This window comes from Falco naumanni, chromosome 2 (genome assembly GCF_017639655.2).
Source record: "Falco naumanni isolate bFalNau1 chromosome 2, bFalNau1.pat, whole genome shotgun sequence".
NCBI lineage: Eukaryota > Metazoa > Chordata > Aves > Falconiformes > Falconidae > Falco > Falco naumanni.
In genome coordinates this window covers 60284395-60300292 of record NC_054055.1, presented here as the reverse complement: position 1 = coordinate 60300292, position 15898 = coordinate 60284395, and the positions used below count along the sequence as shown (strand labels likewise).

Sequence of the window (15898 nt, the reverse complement as noted above, 5' to 3'; positions counted from 1 at the left end):
CTCAGAAAACCCACCAAATTTCTGAACAACTTTTCAACAACTCTTATCATCTCTGAATAGGTTTGTGCTTATCAAATAAACTTTCATGAAACGTACGGGTTGTGCCGAGGCAGTTCTCCCTCCCTAGGCATTCTAGAGTCCAACATCCAAAAGCCAAGAACAGGTTACCTATGCTCTTCCCATGGAAAAGAAACACTTTTATTCTGGTATTAATGACCAGGTTTTTAGATCCTGAATTATATAATCTGAACCCTGAAGTAATGGATTTGTTCTTCTGGTATAACCTACCTAGGCCCTCTGGATGACCAAGTATATTGATTCGCTGGCAGTTTTTCTCTTAAAGAGTATTCAGCAACCATCATGTCAGGTGATACATAGGCACCAACACCTGTCAAAAACATTCAAGCATTTCAGATGTACAATTAATTTTTATTGAAAGTGAAAATAAAATATTTCTCTTTTTTAAATTCAGTACTAGAAGACTTTTTGCTTTACATTTAAGAATGGAAACACACATTTTTCATCTCATCAAATCCAGGCATTTTTACAAATGCAATTTTTACAAGTTACATTCACCAGCAGCAACAGTCTAAGTGAAGTCGTGGGTTCAGACATTTACAATTTAAAAAAATAATCTTGGAATCGTCAAACAGGTCAGACCACACAGACTTCTTTTGCAAGTCTTATACAAAGCCACATCAAATCAAGACCATTCACCACCTACCCGTTTCCTACATGAGTAAGGTCTTGAATTGTAAGAAATTAACAATCTAACTTTACTCACCTAACTGTACAGCAAGTGCCTCCCTCATAATTAATCTTGCAGCCCAATAGTCCTTGATACTTTTTTAGATTTAGTTCAGCAATCAACCAGGATCTCAAACATGTAATATAACTACAAAACTTGAAAAGACAGAAGCTGAAGACTATCAAAATTTTTTCTCAAAACAAACTGTTTACCTATTACACTAGATGTAGTTCCACCAGGACATCCTACTGTAGAAAGGCAAGGGCCGTTATTTCCTGCACTTGAAACATAGATTACGTTGTGCTTCCACACTGCTTCATTAATAACTTCACAAATTCTCCTGATGTAAGAGAAAAAAAATAAGTAATTTAATTAACAGCATTGCCTTCCTCCCACAGGACAAAACTCCCATTTCTAGTAGAACCTCTGTGACCAGCCACAGAACAAAGAATATTACACAGCCTGCTTCCCACACCTTGTAGAGGCAGTTCTAGTAGAAGTTGACCACAAAAAAATACCCTCTGGTTTTAAAAAGGAGCAACAGTTATGTAGCAATAATAAATTTCAAAAAAACCCCACAGATTACGTGGTGTTCCAACTACAAAAAACTTATTATTCTAAAATATTTTTTATATTATAGATCAACAGTACTTGCATCAGGTTTACTTAAATTCCAAAGATTGTTAAAAATATAATGCAACAGTTTAATATATATGAGTCACTTAGGCCTGGGTAACTTATTCTTACTGACAGTTCATTTATACAGAGCTCAACAAATGTATTTTAGCATCACAGAAATGGAATTACTTTGTATCAATCACAGCAGTACTTACCCAGAATTTGGCCAATGCGTCGCCTCTCCATAGCTGTAGTTGACAAGATCACATTTGTATTTTATTGCTTCTATCATCTGATAAAGTAAAAGTCAAAATACATACTAGTTATAGAATAAGTCACTTAAGGAATGGTAAGAAACATCTGCTTAAACTGATCTGCTACAGATGTAAGAAAAAGGAATAAATTTCTTTTGACTCTACAATAGTAAGTAATTTACTTCAGTCAGTTAAGTGGCGTTTTCCCAGTGAACAAACAGAACAAAACTACCCACTTTCTGAAGTCTTACTCTTGCCATGTTCCAAGCTATATATTAAGACGCTATCCTAAAAAAAACCCCTGCAGACATCACTAGTCTTGTCCAAAGTGTGTGTCCTCTAGAACATAAAAATTCTCCATTCCTGTGCAGTTCAGTTAAATTCCCAAAAGTCAAAAATGTTATTGTACATCTTCATGTTACTAGAGCAAGATATTGTATTTTTGGCCCATTTAATCTTCTACTTTCAGTTCCTTTTCTTGTGTAAAAATTTTCCCTGTCAACTCACTGTATGGAAAAGGTCTTGGACCTGTCATTATTAAAAAGGAATGACATTTTCCCTCACTCTTAAGAAACAGACTTAAAACAAATGCAGCCACATGGGTAGATACTAGTATCTATTCTAGTTTTATTTAAGTATACAAGTATTCTATAGTTATTTAAGTAACTATAAAAGAAATACACTCACAGCACAGAGTGAGGAACTGTAAATAAGCAAACAAGTAACTTTACCCATGCATCAAGCTCGCCAGACATACTGCAAATCTGTCAGTCTGAAAAACCTTGTAAGTACTCTATGCAACAGAAGTCTTGTTTTCTATTAAAACATTAGTCTTAAGATATATTCTAGTTGGTTTTGCAGGGTTTTTTGGTTGGTTATTTTTGTCTGTTTAGGATTTGGGGGCGGGGTGAGGTTTTGTGTTTGGTTGTTGAAATATTTTTGTTGGAAATACTGTAGAATCATGCACACAGCCTATAAAGCAAGTAGAACAGAGAATGTTCTACAATTCAGTCACACTGCTGAATTTAATCATTTATTCAGTAAAATACTCACAGCTCTTATTAGACCAGTGCCAGTTTCCATTGTACCTAGTCTTGTATCACCAATCTTGATTGCAAGAATCTGAGCTCCAGGAGCCACACCATTTCTTTCTGGTTCTTCTGGAAAGTACCCAGCTGCAATACTAGCTACGTGTGTTCCATGTGCTCCTGAGCAAATGAAAAGTTGTATCACTGTATTTATATGTATCACTTCATTTATACAAATGTAATGCACTACAGCTCAACTTTCACATATCGAGCTGTTAAGTTTATAAATCCAGTCAGTGGCCAGTCACAAACGGTGTTCCCCAGGGCTCACTCCTGTTTAATACTTTCTCAGTGACCTGGGCAAGGGGATCAAGTGCACCCTTGCTAAGTTTGCAGACACCAAGTTGTCAGGGGGAGTGTCGACCTGCTTGAGGGCAGGAAGACACTGCAGCAGGATCTGGACAGGCTGGATCAACAGGCTGAGGCCGACTGTGTGAGGTTCAACAAGGCTCAGCGCCGGGTCCTGCACTTGGGTCACACCAACCCCACGCAGCGCTGCAGGCTTGGGGAAGAGCGGCTGGAAAGCTGCCTGGTGGGAAAGGGCCTGGGGGTGCTGGTTGACAGACAGCTGGACATGAGCCAGCAGTGTGCCCAGGTGGCCAACAGCATCCTGGCTTGTGTCAGAAACAGTGTGGCCAGCAGGGCCAGGGCAGTGACTGTCCCCCTGCACTCAGCACTGGTGGGGCTGCACCTCAAAACCTCGTTCAGTTTTGGGCCTCTCACTACAACAGGGACACTGAGGTGCTGGAGCGTGTCCAGAGACGGGCAACGGAGCTGGTGAAGGGTCTGGGGCACAAGTCTTGTGAGGAGCTGCTGAGGGAGCTGTTTAGCCTGGAGAGGAGGCGGCTGAGGGGGGACCTTATCGCTCTCTGCAACTACCTGAAAGGGGCTGTAGGCAGGTGTACTCTTCTCCCAAGTAACAAACGACATGACAAGAGGAAACTGCCTCAAGTTGCACCAGGGAAGGTTTAGGTTGAATGTTAGGAAAAATTTCTTCGCTGGAAGGATGGTGAAGCATTGGAACAGGCTGCCCAGGGAGGTGGCTGCGTCACCATCCCTGGAGGTATCTAAAAGATGCATAGATGTGACACTTAGGGACATGGTTTAGTGGTGGACTTGGTAGCATCAGGTTAATGGTTGGACTCTATCTTAACGGTCTTTTCCAACCTGTGAGTCTATAAAATGAGCCCAGCGTTCAAATAATTTCATTTAATAAATGTCATATTATACTAATAAAAAAATAAAGCCATAAGCAGCAATCTGCAAAATAAAAGTTTTTTTGATGGGAGAAAGGAGGCAGCTGACAGAAAAAGGCAGTATTAAGTAACTTTTTTAGTGGAATTAAGTCAAAAGGCTTAACATTTCTTACTCAAAGTTATGAAAATTGTGTCCGAGATGACTCAGTGCAGATTAAGAAAAAAAGTCAGAAATAAACCCACACAAGTAGTACACAAAAGAATCTCTCAAAAAAATTACCAGCAATTTAGAAACCAGAACTGCTTCTACAGTTCTGCTGAGATAGGATAATTTCATGAGAAATTGAGAGCATTTTTCAAATCAAATACATCCATACCACCTTAACCACTGAGGATGCTTCCAAAACAAAACACGACTATATGAAGAATACACAAATATGGGCTCATAACGGTTGAAGCTACAGATATACTGACACCTGCCATCACAAAAAGAGTTTATCCAAACTGAAATACAGATCAACACCTCTTTTGCTCATGGATGTCTCATTTAAGATTCTTAAATTGTTAAATTGCACAAGCACAAAGGACAGCAGCTTAAAAAAAAAAATTAAAAAAAAAAATAATCAATCACCACCCTTTATTTACGAAACAAAACAAAAAAGGTACATTGAAAGAAGGTGATCTCTAGTTTAGGCTTTAAGATGCAGGAACATCTTAAAGCAGTACCTAAGTTTACACGTTCTATGTGTACAATTATATATGAACACAATTTGACCCATTTCAGCCAAAATACAAGCAAGTTTGGTAACGTGCTGTCATTGTAGGTTTAGTTCAGGAAATGTGAATACTGATCTTGATAGCCATAGTAATGAACGCTGTATTCAGACAGCTGCTTTGAGCTACCCGGAGTATCAGAATCAGGAACCCAACATAAATTGCTGCTTTCCACAATACTTGCTCAGCAGCAAAATTTTCTTAGGATTACTTTCATTTACCTCCACTTGTCACAATAGAAAGAAGGTTTCCATCATCATATATATTCACAGAATAATTCAGCATCTCAGATGTTCCAAAAGATCCATATTCCTGTGCCTCTTTATAGGTTCTCAGCACCGTACAGCTAGTTAAGTCACCACTCTCACTTGTATCTATGCAGGCTCTGTTGACAAAGAAAAACGCAATTTTCCAGCTGCTGTAAACTTTTAGTTATCTCCCCCTGTCCCCAGTAAAGAGCACCACAATGACCTCAAGAAGTCTGGTGCTGTGTTTATGGTATGTTACCTTTAAGTCACTATTTTTAAAGCTGGTTGTTTACACTTCGATTCAGAAACTACAAAGAACTCTAAATAAACTGATTTCAAATGTTCCTAAATTCAAATAAACCTGTCTTTGAAAAACATGCATACAGAAGTTCAGGCAATTTCTTCAAGGAAGAAATTTTACTAAAGCTAGCTGTTCAGTGCTGGTACACAAACTTCTTACATAACAGTCTTATCCAACTGTTTTGTATGGTGCACATCATCATTCAAGAAAAGTGCCATGTTACATCCTGAAGTTTATCCAAAGGCTTGTTTTTGCTTTGCTTTTTTTTCCCCATCACCATCACCAATGGATACTCAAAGCAATTTTCTCTGACTCAGGAAAACCCTGTAAGCTTACACTTTATATCCCGCTGTTTTAATAAACTTCATTCTATCCCATCGTCATTTGGGACTTGAACTTTGTCATGAAATTCAAGTGATACAGCAGGATTATTTTAAAGCAAAAAATACTTAAGACCTCTATAACGAGGGTAGATGTAAAAGTTAACACAGTCTTCAATGCAAGCTGTTGTTTTATGTGGAGAACAAGACAATTTTGACAAGTTAGGCATTTACCTCCAGGTGTCACCATCATTCCATACTAAACAATCATATACAGGGCCAGGATCACTATATTTTTTCTCAAAAGAATTCAACAATTCCACTTGATTTTGAAGTTCTTCCTTTATTAGCTTATTTACCTAATAAGGCAACAAAAATACAGTTAAAGTATTTCTAAAATTATTACAAGATAGGTAATCCTATATTCCTTTCTGATGCTATACATTTGTTCCATTACTTCATCAAGAATTTAAGACTACCCTAGGAGTCTCAGACATCTGGACGTTCAAAGGTCTTCAACAGCACACTATTTATTTTGGTCTACTATGAATAACTATTTCCAACGTCTATAATTGGTAATACCTAAAGCCTTCATGTTGTTTTGGGTTTTTTTAACATATCATTAAGTGATTCAGAAGTGACCTGAGGTATTTCTGGTATTTCATTGAAGTAGTACCTAGTTTACAAAAGAAAGGATATGTTTAGAAGATTCCAGTTTTGACAACAGCAAGGATGACAGCCTCAAAAGGAGCATGTTTTATTAAAAATAAAACTTACTAAAAATATGCTACAAAGTAATACCCTTTTCATATTTGACAACAATTTTAGAAAGCTAACACACTAACCCATCTAGAGACTTTTACAATTAATCAGAGGATACACTGGTAAGTTATCTACCAAAACAATCACAAGTATCTTTCCTTCACTCATCTAATAAACTATTTTATTCCTCTCAACCAGTAATGGATTATTGCAAAGAGTAAGTCGACAAATTTATTTAGACGTATACAAACCTGGGAGGGAGAGCTATGAGCAGCATTGAATTCTTCTTGTTTCCTACAGGCCTCTGCTAGAGCCAGTCTTTGAACCGGATCCCAGAGCTTCTCCTTGCGTTCCTTCTGTAAAATAAAACCATGTTCCTCAATACATTGAAAAATATGTATGCAAAGTATGAAGACTACACAAACAATTTGAAAATTCAGATTTGAGAGACAATGGCTAAAAAAGTTCAGTACAATACTATAAATAAACTTCAATTGCCACACAGGAAAAAGGAACGGGTATCAGTAACTTCTAGACTTTTTGCCTCAATGGACCACTGTGAGGAGGACCACCGGGCCACCTCCTATTGCTCTGAAAAAAATCACAGAAGAAATGGATCATGTCAACACTAAACAAAAAATCAGTAAGAGAATAACCCTCAACTAGCTAGCAGCCTACATGTGTTAGCAAATCACACAGTACAGTTTCCTTGAAAAACTTAAGAATCAGAACACTAAAATATGATTATACACCAGAAGCAAAATGTAATTTCTTACCTGAATCCTTTCCTTAAGAGCTTTAGGATAAATATCATAGCCATTTTTTATGCCAATGTGATATCTGCCTGAAGGATTTACCCAGTTTGCAGGAATCTGCAGAAAAGCGTATTCAGAAATAGGTGAACTAATGGTGTAAAAAAACCCCCCAAACAACAAAATCCACAAATAAAGTCAACACTGTGGAAGAGAACTTAGCAGAACAGACTTGCAAATATCGCCAATTTCTTGTCTTCATGAAGTAACTACTGCACTAAGTTTCAACAACATGACATGGCAATTTCAATCGAGCTCCAAAGGAATCAGTACCAATTAATGTGACACTGCCATTGAACGCCTTAAAGTATCAGTTGCCCTTTTTGTAACATACAGCCCCAGCAGTGCCTTTATCAGGTAGAGGTCTGAAGAAATAATAGTACTATAAATGAAAAGAAGCACCCTAGCATGAAGCGGTATTATGTTTAGAGGTGATGACAAACATCTAAATGCCCAATTTCATATCTTGCTGCAGCTTAGACTCTCAATACATCAGATACACCATTCCTAGTAACAACAGCAAAAAGAGCAACAGATTCACCCTTACAATCGTATTCTGTGCAAAATTCGCAAGAAAGCAAATAGCATGGAGAGATTCAAAGATTTGATACCCCCATATCACCTCATCAATCTAACCAGCCAGTCAAGAACATGTCAGTAACATCAGCTGTTCTACATAGTTGAGACCTCTACCAGATCTCATTGTATTCTTTCTGAGAACTCTACACCATTTCTGTTCTACTTATAGTGAGAATGCAGCGAGCCTACAAGTAATTCCTCACAGACTTTTCATTCTCTAGAACTATTCAGCGTGAGCTTAACAAAATTCCTTTTGTAGTTCAGCCAAATGTAGAAAATACTAGAACTTTTAAAGACAGAACCATGTCTGATATTTTTAGAACGTGTTGGCCTGTTTTCCTCAGCCAACTTCCCAAACCTTATCAGATACTGATTTGAACAAAGAATAATTAAATGACTACAAAGCCTCCAATAAAACTTTATATGCACTCCCATTCAACTATAGAGAATATTCAGCATAAAGATACATGAAAGAAATGTCAAGCAAACCATATGAAGATGAGCAAATGCGGTATTAGTTTTGGATAGTATCTGATGTGCTGGTTTTGGCTGCGATAAAGTTTATTTTCTTCATACTAGCTAGTATAGGGCTGTTTTGGATTCTTGATGAAAACAGTGTTGTTAAGGCATAGACATTTTAGCTATTGCTGTGCACAGCATCAAGGCCTTTTCTTCTTCTCACCCCACCCCACCAGCAAGCAGCCTGGGGGTACACAAGAAGCTGGGAGGGGACACAGCCAGGACAGCTGGCCCCAACTCACCAAAGGGATATCCCATACCGTATGACATCATGCTCAGCATATGAAGCCGGGGGAAGGAGGCATGCTGTTTGTCTTTCCAAGTAACTGTCCCACATGATGGAGCCTTGCTTTCTCAGATATGGCTGGACACCTACCTGCCCAATCGGAAGTAGTAAACGTATTCTTTGGTTTGCTTTGCTTGTGTATGCAGCTTTTGTTTTACCTATTATTACCTGTCTTTACCTCAACCCACAAGTTTTCTTACTTTTATTCTTCCAATTCTCTTTCCCGCACCCTGCTGGGGTGGGGGGTGGGGGGAGTGAGCGAGTGGCTGTGTGGTGCTTAGTTGCCAGCTGAGGTCAAACCACAGCATCTGGTTAAAAGGAAGTTGTGCAGAAACCAGAACAGGTGCTAAATCTGTTGTTATATAAGAAAGAAAAAGATGCCCAGTGGTGTCTCTATACCACCAAATACTCACCTTTAAAGTTCTTCCAGAAAGACCGGTAATTTCCCCATCTTTAGGTTCTACAATGGTAGATGTAGTTACATCACCACTGCCTGTTGTATCAATTATATCAATTATCTTCGGCTTCCCATCAGTTGTTATCTGAAAATATGAACAGAGAAAACCTGAAAATGTAGTTGATTACCCTTCAGCACACAAACCAGGAAAATTTCCAGGTTTATTAATAAAAATACCAACTAACTTTCTTAAGCACCCAACCTTTAACTGAAGAACATAAAACCAACTTGAAATTAAATTTTCAGTGAACTAAGAGCAATGTGTGCATCCTTCTGGTTACATAAATTCAGGAACCTATTTGTAAAAAGGGTTTGGAAGAGAAACACGTTACAACATTGTATCAATAAAGCCCAGGCACCTCAATATAAAACCAAGACTACATTTGCAAAACTATTTGGGTTCAAATTATTTGCTGCACTGCTTCTACACCACCAAACTTTACAGTAATGACTGCACAACTAACAAAGTAAAAGGTACTGAATGAAGTACATGCACTCACAAGTTTAAGTCCTAACTGAGCTTAAACTAAAAAGGAACACAAATCACCATGATCTTATTTTTCCTGTTTCAAGGATACTGATTCATGTTTTAAACAATCTGAAGTGTTAGCAGCTATGGCTATATGCACCTAATACTGTACAAGGAGTATTTCCACTAGGGTGAGGAGAAAGAGAGCTGCCTAGCTAAGAAGAGTTTATGAGCATAAATTTAAAGCCTCCTCAAATTAAATGAAAACTAGCCCTGATAGACTTTACATTAGCTGCAGGGAACCAAATAACATCAAATAAGAAACCACTAACCTACCTGAAGTTATTTTCACCTAGAGGAACCTTCTACACACTTATCAAGAGTAAGATTAGTATTTTTTAACTTTATTTAACATTTCACAAAAATACTCAATGTTATCTTCTTGTAATGACATGCTTCATCTAGTACGTATTGTATGAGTTTATTCATCAAATAAACTACGCTCCATATAAAGCAGCATTTGCTTGAAGAGCAAAATGAATCCAGAGGGATGAAACACTTCTTGTGAGGACAGACTGAGAGAGTTGGGGTTGTTCAGCCTGGAGAAGAGAAGGTTCTGGGGAGACCTTATTGCAGCCTTTCAATACTTAAAGGGGGCTTACAAGTAAGATGGAGAGAGACTTTTTAATAGGGCCTGTAGTAACAGGACAAGGGGTAGTGGTTTTAAAGAAAAAGAGGGTAGACTTAGACTAGATATAAGGAAGAAGTTTTTATGATGAGGGTGGTAAGACACTGGAACAGGTTGCCCAGAGAGGTGGTAGATGCCCCATCCCTGGAAACATCCATTCAGGTTGGATGGTGCTCTGAGCAACCCGATTTAGTTCAAGATGTCCCTGCTCATTGCAGTGGAGGTGAACTAGATGACCTTTAAAGATCCCTTCCAACCCCATCTATTCTATGACTATGAATTGGCCGTATGCACCTATTTTCACAGTTCTACATTAAAGATTGCGTTGAAAAAAGAAATCAATAATTTCCTCAACACCTCCTAAACACTACAATGAAAGTGAAGAAGCTTCTTGTTCAGAAAAGCAGCAACATTTGCTGCTTTCTACCATTTAAATATTTGGTATTGTTATCATTATCCTCCACCAATAATTCTGATGCTAAACATAATGTATATGGCAGGTAGTTTTGCTGAAATCATGCTCAGGAATTATGAATTCTGCTCCCGGAAGTTAACATGATCAAGCTGTTTCATAAAAGTCACTCTGTTGCTGCCATAAAGACAAGGGTCAAGCTTTTATCATGCCTCCACAAATAAATACTCCCAAGGTGTCAAATGCTCATGGTTTAAAAAAAAAAAGCCACAACAAAAAAACACAACCCCAAAAAAACTCCCTGAAACACACACAAAAAATATCTCTACAAATCCAAACAGAAAAATAACTAGCAACCTTGCTCCACAAATAAAGGCAGGTTAAAACAGAAAAAAAAAAAAAAAAAAAAAAAAAAAAGAACCAAACCCCAAAATCCCAAACTAACAGCAACCATAAAAAGGATGTTTATTTAATTTCCAAGAAGGTGATAAACACTTCTTTTAAAGAGGCTTGGTAAGGAAGAATTTCCATTACAGAAGCCAACATTCTTTCCACTCTTTCTCTGTTCACAGAAATTCATGTTTAGTTAGGAAAACTGTTAGTTAACCTACTAAAACATCTACTGAATAGTTACACACACATCAGTGAAAATTTACTTGGAAAACACAGTATGTAGGCACTCAAACCATGTAATTTTCTAGCATTTGTAATTAATGCCTTCATATGCCAGTCTCCTCTCACAGAGAAGTCAAGACCTGCTCCAATAATAAAGCAACTGCAAGCCAAACCTGAGATTATCAGAACTGGCCATTTTTTGGTATGCCTTTAATCAGAGTGACTTATTCGGCGATCAAAGCACAAGAAAACATGAATGAAAATGTAATCGAAGATGACTTGTTTGAAGTAGACAAGTTATACTGCAACAGGTGGCCAGAACACAGATTTATGCTGTAGCAAGCTTGGGTAGTTTTGAAAGTTGTTTCCTAGCCAGGAAGGCAACCCACAAGTCCTACACTATATGGCTCTTCGCCTCTTAGCTGAATTGCAGGTCCACACATGCATGTGAGTTTATACAACTGGAATCAACAAACCTCAGTCTTTCAGTCAGACACAAGAAACTCAGAGTTTCAGGTGCAAAGGTCCAAGGTTCAGTTCCTAATGGCAATGACCTAGACAGGGTCATGGTCATTTAGTGCAAGTAACTGATATGGCTGCTTCTGCTGACATGAACCACTGTTTGGCATACTGCCTACCAGTAGTAATGCTACAGTGAAACCCAAAGAGTTCAGCTGGGTTTTCCTTTTCAAGTCTTGTCATTCTGAGGGGGGGGGAAAAATAACAATAGAAAAATTTTAAAAATCAAATGAAGTTGATCAGTTCTCTTGTGAACAGAAAAATCCTGAAGTAATGAATTCATTACAGAGAGAAGACACTTCTAGTACTCTTCACATTAAAATTCAAAATATGAAAAGTTTTATACACTATAAAATATTTTTAATTGTATTTATAACAAAATCCCCAATTCCACCTTTGATATCATGGTTTACCTACAGTCATTTGCAGAAATAACACAAAATTATTTTGTTGCTTATACATTTTAGTATGAAGTTTGAAAAACATACTTTCAAATTAGCTCTGACTTTGTAAAACATAAATTAGTAAATTAAGCACATTAAAAATAATCTATCTGCATAATCCTTGCAGGTGATCAGTATAACAGAAGTAGAGGAGCACCTGTATCTGTGACAATCCCAAAGGAAAAGCCAGATGCATTTGAGCATTTTTTTGCCAAGCCATATGGCGGTACTGATCCCAACCAACAGCTATTGCAGCAATAAGAGATGAACAAGCATTTTGGTCACAGGACAGCTGATCATCACAAATAATTTTAAAGCAGTTTTTTTTTTAACTCAGTGCTGAAAAGCAAGTCAAACCACACTAGCTGCTACTGCTAAAAGGTTCTCATAAAAGTACAAGCTAATTTTAGTAAACAGTAATTCCAACAGGCACTTCACAAAATAAGCAAAAGCGCAGGAAGCAAGAAGAGCAGTTACCTATCGTGAAATATGAGAAGTGACAACAGCAACAGGGAAAGGACAGGGTGGGGTTGAACAAAGACTGTATGTACACAACCGCAACGCTCCATTAAACATACCTTATCTCCTCACCTAAAATTTCATCAGTTGCTGTGCCTTAATAAGGCATTACAAACCATGACTTGGCAGATTGGAAATAGATTCTACCAAGAAGGCTGAGAAGGGGAATAACTAGCACAAAAAAAGTAGACAAGCTGAACTTTACAGCTGGCATCAACAGGTGGAATGTAAAGCTAAGGGAAGGCGAGGTGAAAAGAGTTCCCTAGAGGGCACTGGCTACAAAATACAAAAGATTCAGAAAGAAAAGGAAAGTGCGTACAAGCTGGATTAACAGTTTATGTGGCAAAGCAAGCCAACCAATAGAAAAATTAAATTGATGTAAGAAGGTCTGTTAAGTCTCCTCTATAGCAGCAACTGTCCATGGAAGAATATAAACATACCAGTACTTAAGTCTGTCCCCAAATCTTTTTTGTCCCTCACTAAGTGATCATGTGCTATTCATTTATGGTGTCAAGTGTTTACAAATGAAAGCATAACACCAACAAAGGAACCCTACCCAGGAATGAGACACTATGCAGCAAAACATGAACTGTTTTGTCTTCACCAAGAAACCTACTATATTCAAAACAGGGTAACTCATTTTGGCTTGTAGTCATTAATGACAAAGTTGAACTCAAAGTTGTAATACCTACCGGCCTTGCCACATATGCCTTCTCTTCCCTCTAAGCAACTGACTCAGTTCTCATAGATCTAAGTCCATGTCAGGCCAAGAACTGACAATAAGACTGACCATAAGAAAAAGCAGCAACAGAGAAGACAGGGGCATAAAAAAAAGTAAAATTGTCCCAAGGTTAGAAACTACTTGCCACAGTACAGCTATGCTGTCTCGCTGTCTGTGCTTAGGATGCTACCTTATTCCATGGAGGCAAAATGTAAACTGCCCAATATTCCACAGAATGAGGAGTAATTTCAAATTCCCTGTACCCTGTCCAATAAGCCTCCCCGTTCTGTAGGTCAGCAAGTAGTCAAAGTCAGGTAAGTGGGCAGTGTGGAAAGAGCACACAGGTTCTTCACACGCTTCTCTTAACATTTCTGCAAATTCACTCTCACCCGTTGCAAGACTAATTCCACATGCATATCCCCCCACTAAAAGTTCTCTAAAATCTTTTACTTCGCTGCCTGAAATTTCATCCTCCACATAAAGAAAATAGGTGAAGAAAATTGGTATGGTCAACAATGAGGTCATGAGGGTTCATACATATCCCTTATGAGCTTTGGGTTACCTATCTCAGAACAAAGCTTCCCTCTACTGCCCATAAACTTTTGTTGTTGGTTGGTTTTTTTGTTCACCACTTCTCATCGGTAACCTCTAGAGACTTAGGTTTTTTGCTTTTCTGTGTGAAACTTCAGAACTATGCACAACCCATTTATATTCACATCTTTCTAATTGTCTTTTACTACTTGCTGGTCTGCACACGGTATTATCTTGTTTGCTTTCTAGCTAGCTTTCTTTAAGCTTCCCAATTACTATTTCACTTACACACAACTTTTTGCCAAAAGCACTACTTTCAGTTTAAATCAATCAAAGTTACAGCTGTCAAGTCCCTCCCTCCACCCAACTTGTTCTCTTCTCTCATCCTTTGCCTTACCTGAACCACGTATGGAGTCATTTCAGAACACTGAACTAAAAATCCACAGGGTTAGTTAGGTCCCTGTCCTAGGTCACTTAAAATAGTATCTGCACCTGTGCCAAAGGGCAGAAACCAACACAGGCCCTGCTCAGTTAAAATAAAATAAAAAAAGATGCAGTATCCGAGCAAGTTACATACAATTCTCTGATCATTTCTCAAAGCTTCCTCTGCCACATCAAGAAATTGGAAGCAGCAGTGACACAGAAGGCCACATATAAAACCAAACAAGAAAGATATGTTAAGGGACAAGAGTTAAGAAGAAATAAGGAAGTGCTGAGAAGTGCCAAAGTTAAAGTCACATACACAGCAATTTACTAAACTGAGATCAAGGCCATGAAGGCAATCACTGTGCAGTCTGAGCTACAAAGCTAGCAGATCCAAAACCAGCTGGCAGAATCAAGTTTGATACAGATTGTTATTGCGATACAACGCGTGAAAAATACACTGAGGAAGAGGTATGCAAATTTTGCCAGAAATACACTTCTCATGTAAAAGATCTATGCAGCTGTTTGTAGCCTCAAACTACCTACTGTTGAAGTAACGCTAAGGTTCAACAAAAATACAAAGTATACTTTTATAAGGCGTTCTACGTGAAAGAAGGTAACCAAGGAGACTTAAGTACCGTACAACGCCTGCGAATGGCTTAAAAGGAGGATCCTTACGGAGACACCCGAAGGGACTGGTGCGGAGACCCTGCCTACAGGGTTCCCCCGCCCTCCCGCATCAGAGCCCACGCGAACGCACACTTAGCGGCGACCGTAAGCAAACGGACCCGCAGCGAGCCCCCGGGACAGCCCTTCAGGGGCCTCCCCCGCCCTCGACGACGCCTGGGGCCGCCCGGGGGCCATGGCCGCTCCCGCACTAACGCCCCATCCCCGCTCCCATAACCGCTCCCCCCGGCAGCGCGGCCGCCACCACGCCACGGGGCAGCCCGGCAGGGCCCGGGCGCCCCCCCACCGCTCCCCGCCGCCGTGACTCAGGGCCGCCGCCGGGAGCGGCTCCTCCCCGCTGCCCGTTACCTGCATGCCCGGCGCCCCTGGGTCCACGCCGGTGTCCAGCACAGCTAGCAGAACCCCCCGCCCATCGAAATCGGGGAAGCGGGCGAGGAAGGCGGCAGCACCCGTCTCCTTCTTGGGCAGGAGACCGTGGAAAGGGAACGGCTCCTCCATGGCGGCCGCCATAGCGGGAAGGGAGACGGGTCCGCGCGACGCCAGAGCGCAGCCGGCGGCGGCAGCACGGGAGAGGCCGAGGCGCGGCGCATGCGCGGTGCCGCCCCACCAATCCGCGGGGAGGCGCACCCTCTCGCGGCCAGAAGCGCGAGAGCGCCGGGACTAAACCGACCAATGGAGCCGCGCGGTGGAGGCAGCCAATCAGAGGAGCGATGTGCTCCACGTGCCGGACCCCGGGGCGGGCAGCGTGCCCGAGGGGGTGCGGCGGGCGCAGGGCGTGTGGCGGGGAGCGCGGGGCCGCGTACAGCAGCGGCGGGAGGGCCCCGGGGGGGGGCAGTAGCCCCCTCCCAGGGTTGCCGGCCTGGGGTGGCGGGCGCCTTCGAGCCCCGCTGCCCGGCGGACCATACGGCC

General features: G+C 40.3%; 1 protein-coding gene across 2 annotated transcripts in view; it reads right to left on the bottom strand.

The window, feature by feature from the left end:
- The window catches only part of TPP2 (tripeptidyl peptidase 2), a 54417-nt gene extending 38843 nt beyond the window's left edge, over window positions 1-15574 (bottom strand). Inside the window, exons 1-10 of one of the 2 annotated variants that reach the window (XM_040584474.1) lie at window positions 15338-15574; window positions 8919-9047; window positions 7086-7181; window positions 6561-6665; window positions 5782-5906; window positions 4900-5063; window positions 2674-2828; window positions 1582-1658; window positions 961-1088; window positions 289-388 (exon numbers count right to left, since the gene is read on the bottom strand). In XM_040584474.1, the coding sequence (XP_040440408.1) occupies window positions 289-388; window positions 961-1088; window positions 1582-1658; window positions 2674-2828; window positions 4900-5063; window positions 5782-5906; window positions 6561-6665; window positions 7086-7181; window positions 8919-9047; window positions 15338-15499 (1241 nt within the window). In that variant the 5' untranslated portion in view covers window positions 15500-15574. The remainder of the gene's footprint in view (window positions 1-288; window positions 389-960; window positions 1089-1581; window positions 1659-2673; window positions 2829-4899; window positions 5064-5781; window positions 5907-6560; window positions 6666-7085; window positions 7182-8918; window positions 9048-15337) is intronic. The other variant, XM_040584475.1, reaches the window with a different exon arrangement.
- Between the last annotated feature and the right edge of the window lie 324 nt (window positions 15575-15898).